The sequence below is a fragment of the Anas acuta genome, chromosome 2 (genome assembly GCF_963932015.1).
Source record: "Anas acuta chromosome 2, bAnaAcu1.1, whole genome shotgun sequence".
NCBI classification, from domain to species: domain Eukaryota; kingdom Metazoa; phylum Chordata; class Aves; order Anseriformes; family Anatidae; genus Anas; species Anas acuta.
The window spans coordinates 63,868,457-63,890,687 of NC_088980.1; the positions used below are offsets into that span (position 1 = coordinate 63,868,457).

General features: G+C 45.2%; 1 protein-coding gene across 2 annotated transcripts in view; it reads left to right on the forward strand.

Annotated features, from left to right (window-relative positions):
- Positions 1-237: 237 nt before the first annotated feature.
- Positions 238-22,231, forward strand: part of GFOD1 (Gfo/Idh/MocA-like oxidoreductase domain containing 1) — a 69,150-nt gene continuing 47,156 nt past the window's right edge. The window contains exon 1 of one of the 2 annotated variants that reach the window (XM_068670490.1): positions 238-726. In XM_068670490.1, the coding sequence (XP_068526591.1) occupies positions 474-726 (253 nt within the window). In that variant the 5' untranslated portion in view covers positions 238-473. The remainder of the gene's footprint in view (positions 727-22,231) is intronic. The other variant, XM_068670491.1, reaches the window with a different exon arrangement.

Here is a 22,231-nt window from a genome sequence, read left to right on the forward strand (position 1 = left end):
TGGGGAGCGGCTGCGTCCCTGCGGAATGCAGGAGCGCCCTGAGGCAGACGGCAACCTGAGGCGCCCCCAGGCGCCCCCCGCGCGCCCTCACCCTCCGAGGGCACCAGAGGGGCGGAGCCACCAGGCAGCGTCAGCCAATGGAAAGGCGGGGGCGGGGCACAGCCCTGTTGGGGCGGGGTGGAGGCTCCGCCCCCTTCCCTCCCCCCCGCCTCCCTCCCTGCTGTCCCTGCCCCTCCCGCGGGCGGCCGTGCCCGACATGGCGGGGGCGCAGCGCTGAGCCCCCCTCCCCCCCCTTTCCCCACTCCGCCCCCCCGCGATATGGCGGCGGCCGTCGCGCAGCTGAGGCAGCGGGGGGCGCCGGGGCCCGCTGCGGGCCGCAGTCAGCGGGGGCTGCGTCCCCCTTCGCCCGGAGCAGCAGCAGTGGTGGTGGCGGGTTACTGAGGGCTCGTCCCGTCCCGTCGCGTCGCGTCGCCATGCTGCCTGGCGTTGGGGTGTTCGGCACAGGGCTGACGGCGCGGGTGATCGTGCCGCTGCTGCAGGCGGAGGGCTTCGCCGTGAAGGCGCTGTGGGGCCGCACGGCCGAGGAGGCGGAGGAGCTGGCCGGGGAGCTGAGCGTGCCCTTCCACACCAGCCGCATCGATGAGGTGCTGCTGCACCACGACGTCGACCTGGTGTGCATCAACCTGCCGCCGCCGCTCACCCGCCAGGTGGCCGTCAAGACGCTTGGTGAGCTCCGCTTGGGGCTGGGGGGGGCGGGGAAAAAAAAAATAATAAAAAAAATGCGATCGCCGCGCACGAAGGGATCCGGGTGCTTTGTGCCCCGCTGGGTGTTGCGGATGGGGAAGGGGGAGCCGGGGTTTGGGGGGTGATGGACAACAAAAGGAAGGTGGTACTGCGACATGAACACACATCCCCAGCAGCGCCTGCCCCCCGCCGCTGCCAGCTGCATGCGTTGCAGGGGGTAGGATGTGGGCAGAGACGCGGGGAAATCGTGAAACAGCGATTAACCACGCCGTAACACGCCACACACGGCGGTTTTTTAGAGCGCATACTCAAAGGATTGTCACATCCAGACCGATCGGCACCTCTCTCCCCCAGCTATTTCAGAGGTGGTTTGTCTTACTGCTTGATTTCTGAATTCAGGCCCTGGGTCTGTGAAAATGCAAGTTCTTGCATGTTGGCACAGAGACAAGCAAGGGGTGAGAGTGGTGGTCCCTCACTGCTCCCGCTCCTGCTTTGTGCTTCATGCGTCAGGAACCGGGGAGCCAGGGAGCGAGGGGTTTGCTTTGAGCCCCGGGATTTGACATTTCGAGGGGAGAAGTGCAATGCATTCATCAAGTGGGAAGGGTTCAAAATCCTCGGGTAAGGAGGGGCAATGCTGTCTGTCCTCTGCTGAGGAAAACAAAAGCTGGAAAAACATTAGTTTCTATCATAAGGAAAGGATGTGGGTCTTTTTTTTTGAAAAAAAAAAAAAAAAGCAAACTTGTTTTTTGTTTGCTTTTCTCTTGAGGTTTCACGCAAGAGGCATGGTATGGCAGCTAGCAATAGCGATGGCACATGGGCAGGGAAACCAAAGGTTTTACTCACAGAGTGAGGCTTCAGGAGGACTGAAAATGATGTCCTGCATTGCAGCAGAAAAGACTGAAGAAAGGCGTGGATAATTTGTTGATACACCCTGGTCTGGGTTACATGTGGACAGAGGCATATCTGGCTTGCGAGGACACAGGACCCAATTCTTTTTTTTTTTTTTTTTAAATAATTTTCTAACCTGTATTTTACTTTTTAAAGTGACTTGTTGCCCAGAGCTGTATTTTCATGTGGGGCAGTTTCACTATCAAAAAGAAAAAGCACAGGGAAGCAGCTGCTGGTGTCTCCATCATGTGTCTGTGTTTGCATGGTGAATTTTCAGCCCTTTCAGCTCACCAGCCTATTTCAGGTGCTGGAGGTAGCAGTGGGGCCGAGTAGGTGTCCATGCAGCTGTGTGTGTGGGCTTGGACAATGCCACAGGAAGCACGCGGTTGCTCCGTTTTCACTACCGTGTCAGATGTGTAGGCAGGTATTGCTGCTGTAAATGTGTTTTAGGCATGCTGCTGTGAATAACAATCCTAGCTGAGGAAGTCCCCAAAATATCCCTTCCTGGTAGCTGAGAGGTAGAAAATGGGGGGAAATAGGGCTTTAAACTTGGAATGTTCACTTTTCCTCTAGCATCTTCTGTTCATCTCTGTTAGAAACAGGCTCCCAAGCAGGGTCCGGCTCTGTTCTGCAGTGCTTAGCAGCTAGACCAGCGCTGGGCAAGTTCAAGAGAACACCTGAAATGAGGGGCTGTTTTGGACAATGACCAAAAGCAAAAGGAAAACCTGTGGCATTTTATGTGAAAGGCACTGGTGTTCTCTGCTGCTTCTCTGTGAAAGGAATCTAATTCCTGTTCGCTTTTACAAGATGGGGCTATCAGAGCCTTTCTGTTTCTTGCCTGTGGTCTGTCCAGCTTGCTAGGAGTTACTCTGTGTGTTGCTGTTTGTTCTAATTCCCTGTAGTTGTGGCAGATGGGTGCTTGCATAATGCAAAGCTGATGTCCCAGTTGACTTGCTGCTTGGTGGTGGAGAAACACTTGGGTGAGCACAGAAAACAGTCTGAGTGTTTGAGTAAGGGTGTTTTTTCTCCTCTCTCTGGGTAGAAACGTTTGGAACGTTTGCCAGCAGTGGCCTGCTTTTCCCATGCCTGTGTGCATCAGCAATACATCTGGGTCCCAAGCCTGACCAGAAATGGGGGATGTGTTTGCAAGCAAAGATAAAATGTGTCACCAGGATCCTTACTTGTGTTTAGCATCTGAAGAGGTCCTGGTTCAGATGATAGTATCACTCTGATTCACCTCATGCAAAATTGTCAACACATAAAATTTCTCAGTGGAATCTCTCCCTCTGTCCCTGTTCACTTAAATACGACTTCAGATCCCTGAAACTTGCTCTGTGTGGCTAAATAGCTGCTGCATCACATGAAATGGTTTGCTGCAGGTAGTCCTGAGAAGTCATTGATGATATTTCATCTTTAAGTTTTAGGGGAAGTTGCAGCCATCTCTGTGCTTCTGGTTGCATTGGTGCTTAAATCAAGTCAACTCAACTGAAGAGAATTTATTCCAGAGGTTCATGTAAATGTTTCTGGGGAGCAAATGTTTTGCTTTTGGGGAGAACCAAATGCCAGATGTTCTTCAAGCATGTCTCTGGAGGTGTTACCCTGTTGACTGTGGTTTTGCTTCCTGTCTCATCTTAAGTCATGGGCAGAAATGCTAAGTTATGTCTTGAATATTCACTGTACCTATTCATAGCTTTGTCTACACAGTGTTATCTTTTGAAATGTTTTTATCGTAGTAGTGACAGGTAGGAATCCTTTCTACCTGTGGACTGTGCAGGCAGGATATGACTTTCCCTGTCCATCAGAGTGTGATCCTCTTAAGGACAATCCTTTAAATTTGTTTGCTGACTGATGCTTTTATAATTGATTGTGATCATGAGGGAGCATCTTCATTTAGAGAGGAACATTAATTGTGCTGCTGGGATCCTTACTGTCCCATTAGCACGCAAGCAGTACAGGCCTGTTGTCAGGAAGGTGTTCATGAGAACCCCATGTTGAAATGCTGGACCTCCCCCTGAAGTGGGAGGATCATCGACTGCAGTGAAGTAATCCACAGATCTGACATAATCTGTAATTCATTTGCTCATTCCTTTGCACCTATACAAATCACTAAGAGGTTGCAGGGTTCTGGCTGTGGATCTGCTTTTGTGGTTCAGATTTTGTAAAGCGGTAAGATGCTCTATTAAGGTAAAATACTACCACAATTATTTATTATTAATAGCAATGCAGTGTTTGTCCTGTAATACTGAGTTTAAATTTGACCTATCATCAGTGACATTGAGCAGAATGAGCTTTTGTGCTTGGAAGGCAGATGACTTTGCAGCATATTAAATGTGAATTATGGACATTTTATTGCAAAAGAAAAAGTCAGATGAAGTGCGGTCTATCTTTAATCTGCAGAGCTAGGAAAGGCTACAATGCCTTTTTTGCACGTGGCAGACATGAGAAAGTGACTCCAAAGACCGTGCTGGCAGGCAGCTACAAGCCTTCAACCCACTTGAGTGATTACCATGCATTAAAAAATATCTTTTTTTTTTTTAATGTAGAGGATAGTTCAGCTCTTTCTTTGCTGTTTTCTCTCTGTACAGCAGACCTTTAATTCCAGTGCTGTTCCTGTAAAACTCCCCTTGAGATGCTGTGGGATTGGATACAAACTAGTTTTTTTCCCGGCCTTCAAATCAAAGACACTTCTCCATTTTTTCCCAATTGTCTTGTTCTGTTTGTCATTTATTGTCATGAAATACAGTTCAGTTCTTGTGGCAGTAGTGTAGGCTGGATGCCCAGCATGGAGTGGACTGGGGTGCTGAACTTGCACTGCAATAATGCACCCAAATTTACCTAGACTAAGGAGCAGCCAGCTGCGATCCAAGTGCTTGCATTAAACCAGGTGAGGCTCTGTCAGAGAGTATCATGCTCTACAGCTGTCTTGGCTGAAACAAATGCCTGCTTACATTCTAGCCATGCTCCTACCTTTGACCAGCAATGCAGGGTGCATGGGTACCCTCCTTTCATCTGCTCCACTGCTGGGGCTCTGACCTTCAGCAGATGAGGGGACAGCTGTGGAAGCATCTGGAATTGCCAGTGTTTGATTTGTTGGGCTTCATCAGACAACCCACAGTCAGCATTGTAATATTTTGATGAGAAATCAGTCTTTTTTTTTTTTCTTTGAAGGGAGACTTTTTTATTTTTTATTTTTGTCGGCAAGGTCTTGAGGCTGCTATCTGCTTTTCTGTGCTTTGAACACTATTTGTCTCTCACTATTCAGGCCTTATGTTTGTGTTAGCAGTAGTGGCAAGTACACTATTTTTCCTGCTGTCTGCTGTTTGGAGATTAGCAGACACTAGAGCTATTTCCATCACAGGTCCTTCCAGAGCATCCTTGTCAGTGCTAACAGCAGTGCAGGAGCATTAGCAATGCCATCACATCTTGGTTTGGTGTTGAAAATGGCTGAAAGACTGATGTAGCTCTTCTAGGCACAGCTGCTGGTATGGCTGGCAAAGATCTGTCTGAAGTAGCCTTAGCTAGGAAAGGGCTGCAAAACCATCTCCTATGATCAAAGCAGTTATTAGTGCTAAAAGCATGCTTGTCGTAGCGTAAACGTACATACTTGTTGGCATAGCTGTGTTAGTGACGATCACCTCTTGGATTTCTCATACTGGCACAGTTTGTAGTGTCTATCACACAGGCAGCAGGTTGTATGATTCATTTTTTGGGTGAGCCATTTTTTGTTTGCAGAACTAAGTAAAGAGTTTAGTTAGCTTAGTTGCTTTTCTAAGCTAAAGACTGCTAACAAAACTGAAACTAAAGGTGTAAACCAGCTTTGTTCAAGTGGTAGCTTAGTGTTTTTCACGTTTAATTAAAATTACAGGAAAAGGTATGCTTATTTCAGTTCTGTTAAAAGAGGATTGTGCAATCATGTCTGCGGAGTGCACTGATACGGTTAAAATGGGACCATGGTATTGTGGATGCTGTTGAACAAGCAGAAAATGTGTAACATGGTTTTCTTCTATGAGAAGACACGTTTATACAGCTACAGCTGTGATGGGGCTAAATATTATAAGTGTTTAACTTCTGGCATAAAGTATTGTGTCCCTTGCTGATGGAGCCCTATAACACAGAAAACAGATCTTTTATTATTATATTTTCTTATTCACTTGGCATTGCGCCTTTTCTTTGATCTGTAGTGGCCGCCGTAGCACCTGCTGGGGTATTGGGTTATCTGGTCCCTCCCCACGCCCTTATCTCAGTGACTTTATGTTGCTGGGTTTTGGGACTTTTAGTGGTGTGTGGTCTAAGTCAAGAATGAGGGACTTCTCTTGAGTGAGAGCTCTGCAGATGAAGGACTTGGTCCTGCCTCTGTTGTTTTGAGCTTCAGGAGAATTTTAAATAGAAGATTTAAGAAGCAATGTGTAGATGAATGCAGAGAAAGGAAAATATGCTGGGCAAATAAAATCACAAAATTGCCAAGCTTCCTAGTGTTGCTCCCACCACTGAAGCACTCTTAGGCTTAAGATGGTCTCAACATAGCAAGAGATTTGCTATACGACTCCAGGCACAGGTAGCTGAGCTTAAACGCGTTGTACTGTCTACTTATTTGAGAGCTAGGTAAGTCGTGCTGAGGCCTACTGCAACTTACTGTCCTTTTCTCTGTGAGTGTGGTACATTTTGCCCACGTAGCAGCAATGGTGGCAAAGTCCTGAGGATTAAAATAGAGTTAAATTTCGAAGGCAGCCAGGACTGGTATTTTCTGTGGGCTGCTGCAGTACACCACCACCCTTCACTGTTATCAGTTTGCCACAGCATTATCCGTAGTTGCTTAGAATTGTTCTGGTTTCCTCAAACCACCAAAGCAGAAGCGTTTACACTAGTGTGTTTTATTTATTATTCATACAAGAAGCCTGTAGCTCATATGAGTGAGCTGTCAAAGTCAGAGACTTAATTTACAAGGTCAGCATGCATGTAACAAAACCACCCTCCCTACTGAAAATGATTTCAGGTCTTAAGTCTTGATTTGAACAAATTGATTTAAACAGCTATGTAATTAAACAGGAACAATCCCTTGTGTAGGTTCCCCAGATTGATTTAAGGCCTGGTCTGCACATGGATTTTGTACCAGTATAATTATGACTGCGAGGGGTATGATTTCTTTAATGTAATAATTGTTGCGTGGCCATTAGAAGTCCATCTGGTGTGAATGCTGCTCTACAGGCATGGCTGGTACTCCCTTTCCTATGTAGGTGCAAATTGTTGGTTGCGTATACATGTGTATTATCCTGCTGGTGTGACTTTGTCCACCTGTGACTGTACTGGTACATTTTAGGGCCAGCTTTTAAAAATTATCTGCATGCAGGACTTAAATGCACCCCAAGTAAGTTCACAGGTGATACAAAATTAGGAGGAGCTGTTGACTCCCTTCGGGGTGGAGAGGCCTTGCAAGGAGATCTAGATAAATTAGAGGGCTGGGCAATCCCTAACTACATGAAATGTAACAAGTGCTGGATTCTGCACCTGGGACAAGGCAACCCTGGATCTACATACAGACTGGGGGATGTGAAGCAGGAGGAGCAGTCCCATGGAAAGGGATCTGGGGGTTCTGGTCAGTGGCAAGTTGAATATGAGCCAGCAGCTTGCCCTGGCAGCCAAAAAGGCCAGACACATCTTGGGTTCAGCAAGCACAACATCGCTGGCTGGTTGAGGGAAGGGATTGTCTCTCTCTACTCTGTGCTGGTGTGGCCTTACCTCGAGCTCCGTGTGCAGTTTTGGGTGCCACAGGATAAGCAGGACATAAAACTGTTAGAGAATGTCCAAAGGAGCACAACAAAGATGGTAAAGGATCTAGAGGTAAAGATGTATGAGGAGCAGCTAAAGTCACAACAACGGCTTGGTTTGTTCAGCCCCGAGCAGAGCAGGCCGAGGGGAGGCCTCATGGCGGCCTGCAGCTCCCTCACGAGGGGAGCGGAGGGGCAGGCGCTGAGCTCTGCTCTCTGGGGACAGCGACAGGACCTGAGGGAACGGCATGGAGCTGGGACAGGGGAGGGTCAGGCTGGGGGTTAGGGAAAGGTGCTGCACCCAGAGGGTGGTCGGGCACTGGCACAGGGCAGCGGTCACAGCACTGACCCTGCTGGAGTTCAAGAAGCATTTGGACAATGCTTTCAGACATAGGGTTTGATTTTTAGGTAGCCTAGCATGGAGCTAGGAGTTGGACTGTATAATGCTTGTGGGTCCCTTCCAGCTCAGGATATTCTGTGATTGTATGAGCCATGCTCCATATAAAGGCTGATGATGCATCAGTTCAGGTGATCTATTCTTGAGAATAGACACTGGGAGGAAAACAGTTTGGCTTTTGTATTGCTGTGAATTTGGAGGCCTTTGAGCGATAGCCCCCAAAGGGTTTATAATTTTTTACTGAGTTTGTTCAGGCTGTGTAGTGCAGTGTGGCTGCACTAAGAATATGATGATGATGAACAGGGTTCACTCTACTGCAAAACTTGTGCTGAACGCCCTTAGTGTTCAGTGTTGCACATGGTAATCGTAAACATAATGAAGCTGAAAAGTTGTCCTCTATCCTTGAGCACTATGGGTGCCTGCAGTAGCTGCAGTGGAACTGGCATCCAGGGTAGCAGAAATACAGATGTCACATTGGATACAGGTCTGCAATCTGATCCACAGGCTAACAGGAATTTCATGGCATCGTCATGGACAGGATCACGGGAGAGAATGAGGGTACACCCCCCTCTGCTCTGCTGGAAGGAGCAGCCTTCATTTCAGCACAGCCAGGGCTAATGTTGAAAGTTATTTATCAGGCACGACTCCTAAGTCTGAGCATGGTGATGAGCATGGAAAATGAGAACATAGTCTGAGGAACTTGCAAATGAGGCAAGTAAATGGGTCTAACGATTGGTAGTAATATAAGAATAAACATAATGATTTGACACAGGGAGCAAAATTATTTTGGCCATTTGCTACGGTGCTACCATGCAACTTCAGGGTAAAAAACAGTGCCTTCAATTCCATCGCGGCAGAAATCACAGCTTTAGTGAAGCAGATGGGGGTGAAAAAAAGGTAGCAGCTTTGTTTTGCATTCTGATGTTTCCATAGCTTTTATCAGTAATAAAGACCCTTGTTCTGGCACTTCCTTGCACTGAATGTTTGGCAGCTTCTAGTGCTTCCATCTGGTCATTATTTGCCAGGAAATGCCCAGAAGGCAGGTCATAGTTGAATTAAATACTGTCTCTAGGGTACTGGGCTTCACACAGCTAATGAGAAGCCTTAATATAGAGAGCTTTTCTAAACCCAAATAGAGTCAAGCAAGGACAGAGAACCATAAAATAGTAGTTATCCTTGCTGTGCTGAAGTGACATTGCTTAAAAACGTGAAACAGAAGGCTAGACCAAGCATTCCATTTCTTCTCTTGGTATCTATTTATGTCTGTGTAATGCACGCATATGTAGATCTATATGCATAAAAAAAATAACATTCAGGTGAAAAATATTTAAATTTAAAATTCCTGGAAGTCCCTCCTATTCCTTCACTTCCTCAGTCCATACGACACAATGCAATTGTTACTGGTTTATGTGAGGATAGGAAAGAGGAGACAAAATTGCTTAGAGAACATCTGGAAAGTCATTAGGTATCGACAGTGCTAGCCAAGCTCCTGTACATTAAAATAAATGGCAGAAACACGTCTGTGAAATCTGTATTTAACAGCTCAGATTCTAATCTTAGTTACTCCACTTTGAATGCAAGTAAAGTTCTGCTGGATCAAAGGAAATAGTTGATGTTACAGAGAATCCACGGTGGTCTGAAAGAAAAATCTAACCACGCAGCAGGGAGGGGAGGTTGGCCTTGCAGAACTGTGTCCTCTGAGCAAAGGCATGTGTCCACTTAGGAAGTGATTGGTGGCAGTCTTGGGACACTGTTCTGCAAATTTTTGCTTAGTTCAGTAGTCTCCTTGAAGATAAAATCCCGGATTCCTTACAGGGAATGTTTGTCAGGCATAATAATTCAAGTAAGTAGGAATTTGCTTGCAAACTTCTTTTGCACTGGTTCAACAATAACAATAACAACAACAAACATAGCTACATCTGTGCAATTCCACAGCTTGATATGGTTGTGCCTGTAGAACATGTTATGGTGACATTTCTGTAGGAGTAAAAAATAAGATGACCAGTATTTGGAGCAGAGGTGTGTGCCACACCTCCAGTATTATTTGGAGCAGAGAAATGTTAGCCACAGCCTCTGAAACTCAGTGGTTGAATGAGCGTGATAGGACTTCCTGAACTCCTTTGTAACTTGTTACTTGCTTTGAAGGAACTTGAAATTTTAAGGTTGTGAAAGACACTTCATTGTTAAACAAGATGAGATGCCCTGATAAAGACTAATTTCGAAGGCAGAGGGCTAACTGTACTCCCCGAGATTAGCTTGTGGAAACAAGATAAAACATTTTCCAAATATATGCAAAGGTGTCCTGAGTTTTGTATCCTTGATGCATGGGCAGAGCTCATTACTGATGTTGCTGAGTAATTCTGCTTAAAAATTAGTGTCATGAGATGCTCCATTTGTGCGGATGACATCCTGCTTTGCTAGACTAGCCAAAGTGCATTTGTATGTGGTCTGTGACTGCTGGCATAGTTTGAGAGGACCAAGGACCTGAAGTATTAAGGCTGGCTGTAATTTTTGCTGGACTCCATTAATTTTTAGGGAAGAGTGTTTTGATCCATTGTGTGCCTAAAATGAGGAAAGTCTTACATGCTCATGAGCCATCTCACTTGCATGCAAGCCGAAGATTCAGTTGGCTTTCCGTGATACAAGCATGTGTTGCCAGCTCACGTTGAGTTTTCCATCAGCCAACACCCCTGATGGTTGAAAATAAGGTCAGTGCTTCTCTTGTTGCTGTCCTCTTTTAATGTGCATGGGGAGCTTTTGAAGAAACTACAGGAATTTTGTAGAGACTTCCTTTGTTTGGGAAGATTTGCAGCTGGCATTTAGTGATCCATGACTGTGTTCAGTTGTAGGATTGTGTCTGGCACTGCATATTCTGCAGGTTGTTACTGAAAGTAATCATTTTCCCAGTGTTGGGCCTTTATTCAACAGATGCTACAAAAATCTTATTAAGCCAGCTTGCTATGAACAGTGATGGCTCAGCAGCTATGAGGTTTGTGTATTTATTTTTAATGAAGTACGGAGTTTCTCTTTGGTATATGTTATGAGTCTCTGCATGCAGGGAAAACCTTTTCTTTAGCAAACATGTTGGGCCTTTCTAAGCTAGTGGGAGGAGCTGTTTTTTTTGGAAGACAGACTATAGCACACACGTACGTAACGTTGTTTGCAAGTACAACCTTGAGCATTGTCTGAAGCCAGTGTGAACAAGTCCAGATTTGCAACTGCTGTTGAGCAGTGTTCAAATGTACAAAGGTGTTTAATACCAGGTCTTGGCATTTTTCAGTCCTATCCTGTCTTTCAAGGCCGCATGCCCAGAGCCTTGTGGCACAATAATCTGAGGGTGCTGGGCAAAAACCAACAGAGTGCTGGTAGTTACCGAAGCCTCCACGTGTTGTAACTGTGCTTACAAAGAGTTTGCACCAAACGGAATTGGGTTGCAAAGAGCCACATGCAAGGCATTTCCCTCTCTGCCTACACCTGCATGTCAGTGCATTTCATTGGGTCAGTAAACAGGCAGAGTGGTTAAAAACATTCCCAGCACTTGGTGCTCAAAGGAAAACTGTGGGGTGATGCTCTACCCCTTGAATCTGATTTTGGCAAAACATTAAAAGTCCCCCTGAAGCATCTGAAATGCACCGCAAGTGCAATACTAACTGCCTTTGTGAGCACTGCAATTTAATGAATAGGGGGAAGAAGTGGATTTTGAGGCTTTTGCTTACTTTGGGGATGGATTCCTCTTGTGTATCCTTTCATTGAAGAGAATAAAATTAATTGTACGGGAAGTACTTAAGCTATAGGGTTAATTTAGTAACATAAAAAGATGGTTGGTTGGTTGGTTTGTTGTTTGCTGCTAAATAATGTATTTTGCCAAGGCAGTTACACGTCTTTCACCTTGTATTCAAGAGGACTGTGTATCTCCAGAATCCTCCCATCATGTTTCCTGCTTGTCAGTGTTGGGTGTTTGCACTGCAGCTCAGGACCAGCACTATTGTGACCTGTACTTCTGGGTTTTTATAACTAGCTTTCTTATTTAAGTAGGCGAGCCTAAATTGCGTCTGCGTTGTGTGGTGCTGGAAACTCCATATGTAGGAACCGATCAGATTACATAGATTATATTCTTGTGATCATAACAAGTGCAAACATGTGTGCATATTCTTATGTGTATCAAAATCTGTTTAAAATGTACTTTGGATGGTTTTGAGCTGCAGCGTGAGGCTTGTGAAGTCACTGTGACTATTAATGTGGGAAAAGCAGAGAGGATCATGTTCTGCAAGTCCTGCTGACAAATAAAGATACATGAGTTTGCAGTTGAGTGTTTTTCAGGAAATATATATCTCTAGTAACATGTGTAACTTTGTGGTCTCTCTTTTCTGTCTTTTTTTTCTTTTATCTACTATTTTATTCCTGTAAAACCTCTTAGGGCCTGAAACTATTATTAGGGAAATTAGAAGAGCGGGTATTGCGCTGCTGTTTCCATTTGCTGGCAGCAAACAGTGGGTGTAGCTTCTTGAAGGAAGATGACCACAGAGGAAGGAAAGTCAGAAAATGAGCTTCAGACTAAGACAGTGTTTGTACCTCTGACTGGAAAACCACCACGATACTCAGTTTTAATTTAATACAGCTGTGCTGTCCTGTCTCTAAACTTGTAATTACAAGACTAAATGAGTTGGATTGAGGTGGGCACTAGTTAGGATATTGATTAAAATACCATGGATGATGTGGGAAATGATATCCCTTACATGATGTATGTAAAAAAGTTGGAGAAAAGTTGGTTTGAAATCACAGGAGCTGTTGATCTTGGATCTTGTTTCTTTTTCTCATCAGCATTCAAGCAGCTGTGAGTTGCTTCACAGGATACAGGGCAGTGGAAGTTCGGGGCCATAAGTCAAAACAAGGTATTTATAGTCAAATGTTCATCTCAGTAGGATTTAAACAACTTTCAACTCGCCTGTTGCTCTTCAGGCATACAAGCCAGAATCTCAACTTGTGTGGAATAATCAGAGATTTCCCTCTGGATTTTCTAGAACAATCTAATACATGGCGTTGATACTTGTATCTACCTGTGCGGCAATGCAACTCAGGCTATCTCCCATGAAAGTATTTATGCATTTGTTCTTTGCTCTACCGGTGTTTGGGATTAAATTACAAAGAGGTAGAGCAGCTGGAGAACACTTTGGGCAGCTGGGGCCAGGAATCTGTGGGAGTCTTGTTCCTTGTTTCATAGGTCGCATAGCCCTTAACGTAGAGTTGTGAAGAGTTGTGAAAATACCCTTCTCCTTCCTCCTAAGTGATGAAGGGAGAATTACTTAGAGGCTGTGGCCTGTCGTGCCATGGGTTTGCACTTTGGGCCTCCTCCTCTTGCGGACTGCCTCAGTACGGCAGCGGGTGTTTCTGGTTGAGTATAGGAAGCAGTTTGTCTGCTTGAGTGGGATAGATCCATAGGGCCCCTTGACCTGTAGGCAGCTTGTCACTGTCTTTTTTGGTGAAAAGCAAGGGAATAGAGGCAGGTGCTGCTAGTCATCAGTGCGGAGATGACTCTTAGTTGGTGAGAAGCATCCAAGAGGACTCCAGCAGAAATGCTTTAAAGGTCAAATCCTAGTAGGTCTTCAGCTCTGGAGAACTCACTGTCTCCACTGAAATTTTTTAGTCTTTCCAGATATTCCAATTTGCCTGCCTAGAGCTTGACTGGTACTGGGAGTGTCAGGACTCCCAGGCATGACCCCAGAAGAGCTTCAGTGTGCCTAAAATCAGAAGACTTGAGACTTTTGATTTGCCACTGGCAGAAAGAAGATTTCCAGCAATCTTTGTTTTGTCCAAAAGTCCCTCCCAAAACTGGTCTCCTACTGAACACAGTGTTACACAAAATGGAAAGCCAAACCCATTCAGTTGCATTGTTCTGGGACTTCAGTGAGATCAGAAAATAAAGGCCAGACTGAGTTTTTTAAACAAATATGTTTGTTGTTTGTGGTGGTGTGTGTTGGTGTTTGCTTTATGGCTGATACTTTACTTGCCAAGTTTTGCCTTGGAGTTAAGGTTGAGCTGCAAAAACTGGAAATGAGATAAAGATCAGCATTCATGAAGGAAGTATGTAGTAGGACGTGTCTGTGCCATGCTGCTGTACAGTTTGCACAGCAGCAAGCTTTCGTCAAACCAGAAAATACTGTATTGCTGCCTGTGTGATTTGCTTATATTCAGCATCTTGCATTTGGCTTGTTACCTTCATTTGAAAATAGTGCCAAAGAAAAGAGACATATGGTGGGGGGAGGCAGCTTGGGCTGTTCGGTGATCCAGGCTCTGTGTTAGATGTAGAAATCCCATAGGCTCTTGTCTCCCCTTTGTCTCCTTTTGCAGGAGCCCGACACTTGCTGCAGGTTCCTTGAACTAACCTGGGAAACCATTCCTGTCTCTGTGTAGAGCCTCAAGCTGAGCAGGCATAGTGGTCATCAAAAAATGCACCCTTACTCAGGGCTAGGAAACATCAGATCATGTCGGACTGGAAGAGGAGGATGCATTTCAGTGAAACGATAAGAAGGGAAGGCTGAGCATGAGACACCTCCCTGCATAGAAATGGAAAAAGAGATGTGTATGGAAAGTTTGAAAAGGGAGATGTGTGTTGCTGACAAATTTGGCCAGGGGAAAAAAGTTGCTACCCCCAGGATGTGCTGCAGGGTCTCTGGAAGCAGGTGGTGGGGTGCAGCTGGGGGGGAGACAGCTGAGGCTGGACCTGGAGCAGGGTTTGTGTTGGTCAGGGAGAGGGTGAAGCTGGAGGGATGCCTGAGGAGAAGGGAGAGCTGTAACATAACCAGCCCTGAGTTACACGTTGAATTAATGAGCCCTCCTTGGAAGGGAAAGTGCTAAAAAAAAAAAACACATGAAACAAAGTTCCCTTTACTATCCTGTCTTCAAGCCAGCTTGAGCTTCCCAGAGAAAGGCTCTGTAAAAGCTCTCTCCTTGTGGAGACAAACTTCACAGTTCAGGACTGAGTGGAGAAACAAAGCAACCTGCCTGGCACCACTGGCTCCCTGCTGAATTTCCACGTGCGGGCTTGATGAGCCATGCTCTGGTCAGGCAGAAATTGCTCTGGGCACCAAACGTAGCCACTTACTGAGGATATCACTGTAGTGGTGAGTGAAGGATGAAAAGGGGAAAAGGCTCAGTGTGAAAAGTTAACCTTTCCTAGAGGAAAAGGAAGGCAAAGAGAAGTTAAGCACAGTTACAGGCTTCTGTTAATTAAGCAGTGGCAATGCATATCTGCTTCAGCATCAATAAACCATGAGATACTTGGTAAGAGCCTTGCTGAGTAACTTCAGAAGTTTCTGCCAAACCTGGTAAGGTCTGTTTGGTTTGAAGTGACTTGTGATGTGTCTGCTTGTCACGCAGACAAACGTCCCTTCGAGTATGTGAGCTGTCTTTCCCGTGAGTCAGTTGTTGAAGAACACTGTAGACAGCCAGCTGGTGACAGTTCAACCCGTCTTTAGAAAGTGGGTGAACATATGTTGAAAAACCCAGGCATTTGTTTTGGTGCTTCAGTGTTAGTCGACCTGAGGTCTGTGTACCATTGTGTACCTGCCCCTAAGTGCAGCCAGTTGGTCTGCAAGGGGGCAAATTCAATAATTGAGTGTTTATGTTTAACTTGACAGTTAGATGTTTGCAAATGACACAGATGGGGAACCAAGATACAAGATAGCTCCATTTTTATTTTTTATTTTTTCAGAACTGCCTGGTGGTTGACGGATTAAAAATTGCTGAGAACCTTGTGCTTGTGAGTTGTGGCCAACTGAGTGTTGTCCATCTCTCACCTCGCTCAAACCACACACCGGCACGTTTCTGAATCCTGGCCTTGAAATGTAGAGCTAAGGGATCTGTCACTGTGGCTCAGTTGGCTTGACCCAGGGAGCAGCTTAGCCTTTTCCTAACGTGGCTATTTGTAGTTTGCATGACTCTGTACAGCTAAACTATGTTCTTCTTCTCCTGGTTTCTTTTTATCCAAGTCTTTCTCATGGGATTTTTTTTTTTTTTTGGATTAGATGAGATTTACAAGAAGAAACTGACATTACATTTCAATGTTTGCTTCTGCTATTACATTTGCCTACTGACACCCATATCCTCTGGGGTCAAACCTTTGGGCTGAGAGCCACAATTTACAAAGATTCTTTTGCAGGGTGTAGGAGTATTTTGTCATTTCACCCCCTATGAGTTCACCCTCTCCCTCTTGTGCTGCCTGTTCCTTATTTCACACTCCACCCCTACACCATGGAAGAAATGGCTATTTTAGCCCTTATTTTGATACTTCTGCTCAGCCATCAGTTTAGGAAGCATTGATGGTACTCCATGCAGCTTAATCTCCTACTGACTCATTTTTGAGTTGCTGGTACATCCCTGTATGCCATTAAGCCATCTTTGAACCTCGCTGTGTCACAGCAGTATACACAAGGAGTAAATCCACTGAAGTCAGTCGAGTAACACCAGCATGAAACTGGAACGACCGAAGAATCATGTCTTTCTTGTAGCTTATGCATAGCAGAGAGGAGTGAAAGCCTCAATGGAGCACGGACCATTCAGAAATTTGATTTGCCTACCAAAGAGACTGGCCAAGTGTGCTGAGAATGATTTCAGAGACCACAAGCTGATCTGAACTAGGTCCCTGGAGCTGCACAGAGTGGGCATTATGCATAAACTCGCTGAGCACTGAACGGGGACGTGCAGAAATGTGCTCACTTCACCTGGTTGCCTGGCCCTCTGGGGAGGGTCTGTACTTTGTAGGGTGGAGTGAAGAGCAGGGGAGGCTGCTGATGTAATTAGATTACACCCTGTTTGTCTGTGACTTAGGGGCAATTACAGGAAGCCCATCTGAATTCACTTAAGGCTTGTTAATGCTGTGCTTAGCATACAATGGTCAGTGGGGACCAAAAGTTTGAAGCGCAGAGGAAAAAGCTGCCCTGGATGCAAGCATACCTGAGCGCTAACTATGTGCTCAAACAACTCATTCTTGGACCTCCTCTACCTCAGCTGTGGGAAAGAAAAATAACAGCAGCTTTGATTAGAAGCTGTTGATTGCGGCCTCCTTCAGTGCATTTCTGAACCATAACCTTGCAGAAAGCATACCTCACCCAGCAGGAATTTAGCAAATCCATTAACAGGCTTATGATGCTTGGCCTGAGATCTTGCAGCCTGGCTGACCATCGCCTGGCCAGTGGGCAGAGAGCTGCTCTTGCTCATACTGAGAGCTGTGGTATTGCTGTGGAAAGCTTGGGGAAGAACTTGGCATTGTGTGCAGTTTCTTTGTGAAGCATCTTGTCATAGAGGAGTTTGAGGATATAGAAACATGGACTTAGAGCAGTGGAGGTGGCCAAATCAACCTCTCCCCCCACCCAAAAAAACAAACCTCCAAAACTCAGTCAGTGGCCATTGCAATTTTCCTCATGCTGTTTGTCACTCCTGCAGACTCATTTCTGACCGCTTCCTTGGTAGTTGTCCTGCTCCCTGATTTTAATCCAGTAACAGTGCTAAAATGACAATTTCTGTCTTTGCAATCCTCCACTGCTTTGCCATCTAAGCATTGAGGTTACAGCAGTTGTACTGTTGATGTGCCATGAGCAAAATCTGCTAAAAACACCACGATGAGACTGAGAGCAGATTTATAGTGATCTGAATTATTCTCCTAAGTTTTATTTAGTGGTGTGTGTGTGTGGCAGTGGGTATTTTAGCTGCCATGGATGTGCAGTAATATTCTTAGACCCATGACCGCCCTTTCTTGTGATGTTGCAGTTCATTTAAAAAAATAATTAAAAAAAAAAAAAAGGAATGTGCATACAGAGAGCTGGCATAATTGTGGCATACTCGAAAAACTAGTCATGTTACATCTTTGGAATAAGCTGCTATGGATTTGTCATGAAAATAATTGTTCAGGTTTGGTTTTATGTCTCCAATAGACAAACTTATTGTTTCATACATTCATAGGCATTTGAAAAGTGTTGAGGTCACCTGGGCAGTGTCCTGCACACAGCAGAGTTTTCCCTATGGTGTATTTTTGTGATGCACCAAATTTTAAACGTTTTCCTCGGTGGGGATTCTGTCACCTTCCAGAGAAGGCTGTAGTTCGGGTGGGTGTGCACTGGAAGTGGCAGCTTTGTAGTCAGGCCATATTCTTAATTCACTTGCTTTATTTCCACGTAACTTCAACTTGTAACACCTTATTGAGTCTGCTTCAGTCCTTTATTTCTCCTTCTTTGGGTTCACATCTACCTCTATTAGAGACTTCTGCATTAGTGTTTCATACCTGTCTTTCAGTGTGTTTGCTGAAATTACATTGGTTTTTACTAATGACTCACATCTTTTGAATGCGTGCAAATAACATTGAAATGAGTTGGAGGACTAGACCATGATGGTAGAGAAGCCTGGGGGGTGGAGAAGCCACAGTCGTGTCAGGCAGGAGATAGTAGCTCTGATTTTTCATCTCTTCAGTAAGAATTCGGTCTGTTTTTTTTCCAAGTCTGGCAGCAGCTCTTGCCATTCAAGTGGGTGATGTTCTAGCAGTATTTGAGAGGTGATGGAAAAGGATGGTGGTTGGATGCAGCTGCTTAAAGACTGTCGTGCACTTTACAGGAACCGTTCACTGTTCTGTATCCTGAACTGAAGCTGAAATTTTACAGCACTGAGGCAGAACGGCCTTGAAAGGGGATTCTGGCCTTTCAGAAAGCTTTCTTAAATACTGCACACTAAGAGGATCTGTAAGCTTTACACTAAGAAACTCATCTATTTTGCTATGTGTGGAAGCCCAGGGGTGGACATGGTATTTTAAACATTCAGGTCTTTTTGGTGAACACTTTGAGAGCGCTAGTGTAGATGGGATTCTGCTAAACACTAGCATGGCCGTATTGGGTGCTGGGGACACATCAGTGTGTTCCCCGAGTCGTATTAATACATTATAGAGTATATGGACCCATGGCAATTTTTTATATATGGATAATTTTTTTCATGGAGCTGGCAATTTCATTCCTCCAGAGTGATCACTGAGGACTGACTGAACATGGAAATCAAACTCCCTGTGCTTCCAGATGTTTGGCTCTTTCTGGACTGATGTGAGTGCTGTGGAAGAACTCGTGGCTGGGCTCTGTGCAGGAGCAGCAGATTGGCCCCTGGGGATGCCACTCTCATGCTTCCACCAGCATTAAATTCACAGAACAATAAACTGCACTTGTTGTGTTATGATATCCAAATGTAATACATGAAGAATGTGTGGTGCACTAAACCTGTCTGGATCATACAGAAACTCATGTATAATTCACAGTCTTTGTAAATATGTCAGCTTAATGCCTCTCTGGTACGTATCAGCAAGGCTCTGTTTCCCCTGGGTTGGTCAGACCTGACAGCTTCTGAAACTGGACTCTGAACTGTGAGACAAATGGTGATGATCTCTAAACATTAGTGAATAATAATTAGTTTTGATTGCAGGAAAAAAATATACAATGAAAGCCTTTTCATTTTATTTTTTTGCTGTCTACATGTCATTATTTAAAATCTTCATCCTTGGTATAATGGAGAAACCCTTTTACATTTTTAGTAGAGAGCAATTACATCTGGGTGTGTACCAGGCTTTGGTTTTCCTTCCCTGCTGCACGCTACATGGTGTTTCTTGGATTTGGTGGTTTGAAGTTGTTAGCCATCTAATAGTTCTTTCAGACGTTTATTTGTAGTTTAATTAATATGTATGACATTTTCCTTTGGCCTGCAGTTTACATGCAGTCTTCCGAATAAGCGTCACTTTCTAATATGTGGCTGTGCATGAGGCACAGATACCTTCCATCCCACAAGGCTCTCGGGAACTGGAGCAATGCACACCTACTTGTTAACTCAACTGCCCAAATTCTGTGGATAAATTAAGCTGTGCTTGCTGTGAAACCTGTGAAAGTACATGATCTGGTGTGGCTGTTGCTTGCTAGCCCTTCATTAAATGAGAGCGTGGGTCTTTTAAGTAGCCCTTGGAAAGCAGCAGTTTCATTCAGTTACTGCTACTCAGTGGAGAGAAAAAGAATTAATTCCCACAGGTACCAGAGGCATTATGAAAATAATCTTAAGTAACAGCACATTTTACTCTGACTCAGTCAGAGTCACTGAAAACTTCGAGAGCTCTTGGGCAGTAAATTACTAAAACCTGGGGGATGCTGATGTGGCCTGGGATGGAGCCAAAGTCCATAGAAGTCGACAGGAGTTGTCCAGTGCATGCAGCCTCCTTGGACCGTGTCCTGGGATGTGCTTTTCAGAAGCAGTCAGCAGTGCTCAGCCTTGTTGGCCCTAGCTCCGGTGGGAGCAGGGAAGCCAGCACTGAGTTTTCCTGGGCTACTGAATTTAATGTCCTCTTTGAGTTATTTAAAAGCACTGCAAAACTGCGTTTTCAAGTCAGATGTAGTGTGTGTTCTACCAGGAGCTGGTTTGGCAAGTGACTTAAACTCAGCCAAAAACTTTTTTCTGTGTTGCCAATGTGAATTGTGTTCCTCTGTGGAGGTGTGCCACAGCAGTGGAGGCAAAAGGTGAGTCTGTATTGCTGAGCACAGCCTTTTGGCTGGAGCTAGGAGATCTGGTGGAGAATCTTAATGCCTGTCTATAAGAAGGGAACTAGAGCAAGAGACTTCAACATCCACAAGCTCTCCTGGGGCACATCTCTCCTCAAATTTTACTCTCTTTCCTGACATCTGGCTTCTTGTGCTGTCCTCAGGCTGCTGTTCAAGACAATTTAACAGCCAACAAGAGTGGTGTGGGAGCTTCCATACTCTGCTGGAGGGTTGTGCCATGGTTCTTCATTCTCTTGAATTCCGATAATTCTTCTCCTTGGGAAACAAAACACAACATATCTGCAATAAAAACAAGAGCAAGTCTTCCTGCAAATGCAAGAGCACAAAGGCTGGATGTTCTTTCCCACTGAGGCTATCTGAGCCAGGCAGCCTTTCCCCTCTCTTCAAAGCCCTTGATTTAAGGAAGGAGAGTGATTACGCAATCGGCAAGGATAATGGCTATTTACTTTTGGAAACAATGAGCTTGATGAACCACAAAAAATGACCTAATTTTCAGAAGTGCGTTTGCCTTGGAGCAAACTAGCTCGGTTTGGGGTGGAAGTAAATGCATTCATCTTAATGAGATGGTAAAAAGTGATGTCCTGTTCTGAGATAAATCATGGGGTTTTGTCTTAAGGACTGACATGGCCCTGAGCATGGAAATATGTCAAGCAGGAAAACAATTTTAACATATTTAAAGTAATGAAAACAGAGTTGAAAATATGTATTAAAACTTATAATGATTACAAATTGTCAGGCTTACCAAGACAACTTGCTAGGTTTTCCTGTAATCAACTCACAAGTGCTAAAAGTGTGGCTTTGCTTTGCTCTGTCTGCAGTAGGATTTTGTTGTGTATTCATCACTATGTGGAAAACAGCTCCTCCTGTTTAGACATGTCCACTTAGATTGTAATAAAATTAATGTCTCAGTTAAAATGTGTTGGGGCCTGTGTAGGCAAGGATAATAGAGAGGGTGTTATTGTGCTGCTTAGCATATTGTTAAAACACAGGGAATACCGCTGGGCTTGCTGTGCGAGCTGGATTGAGTTTATAAACTGGAGGTGGTGGTGGTGGGATGGTAGGACTGCTTCCATTCCTACCTCAATTCCAAGCCACCCATGTCCTGGGCTGCCTCAAAAGCAGCATGGCCAGCAGGGCGAGGGGGGTGATTGTCCCCCTCTGCTCTGCTCTCATGAGACCCCACCTCTGGAGCCCTGCCTTCAGCTCTGGTGCCCCCAGCACAAGGACATGGATGTACTCTAACGAGTCCAGAGGAAGACCATGAGGATGATCAGAGGGCTGGAGCACCTCTCCTATGAGGGCAGGCTGAAGGAGTTGGGGTTGTTCAGCCTGGAGAAGAGAATGCCCTGGGGAAACATCATAGTGGCCTTCCAGTACCTAAAGGGGGCTACAGGAAAGCTGGGGAGGGACTGTCAGGGAGTGCAGTGATGGGACAGGGGGGAATGGCTTTAAACTAAAAGAGGGTATGTTTAGATTAGGTGTTAGGAGGAAATTTTTTACTGATGGTGGTGAGGCACTGGCACAGGCTGCCCAGAGAAGCTGTGGATGCTCTATCCCTGGAGGTGCACAAGGCCAGGCTGGATGTGGCTTTGGGCAGCCTGGTCTGGTGAGAGGTGTCCCTGCCCATGGCAAGGGGTTGGAACTGTGTGGTCTTTAGGGTCCCTTGCAACCCAAATCATTCGGTCATTCTGTGATTCTAGTCATCTAATGTGAAAGAGTACGATTTGCTGAAGTTCATTAGCATGTGGGAGAGCTGCGTGCATGGCAATGTCCATGTATTTACTACAAATGAGTTGATTGTTCGGCAGTGTACAATTAGTGGTCCAAGGTGATCTAAGGTCTATGGAAAGTTGACCAATGGATGCAGT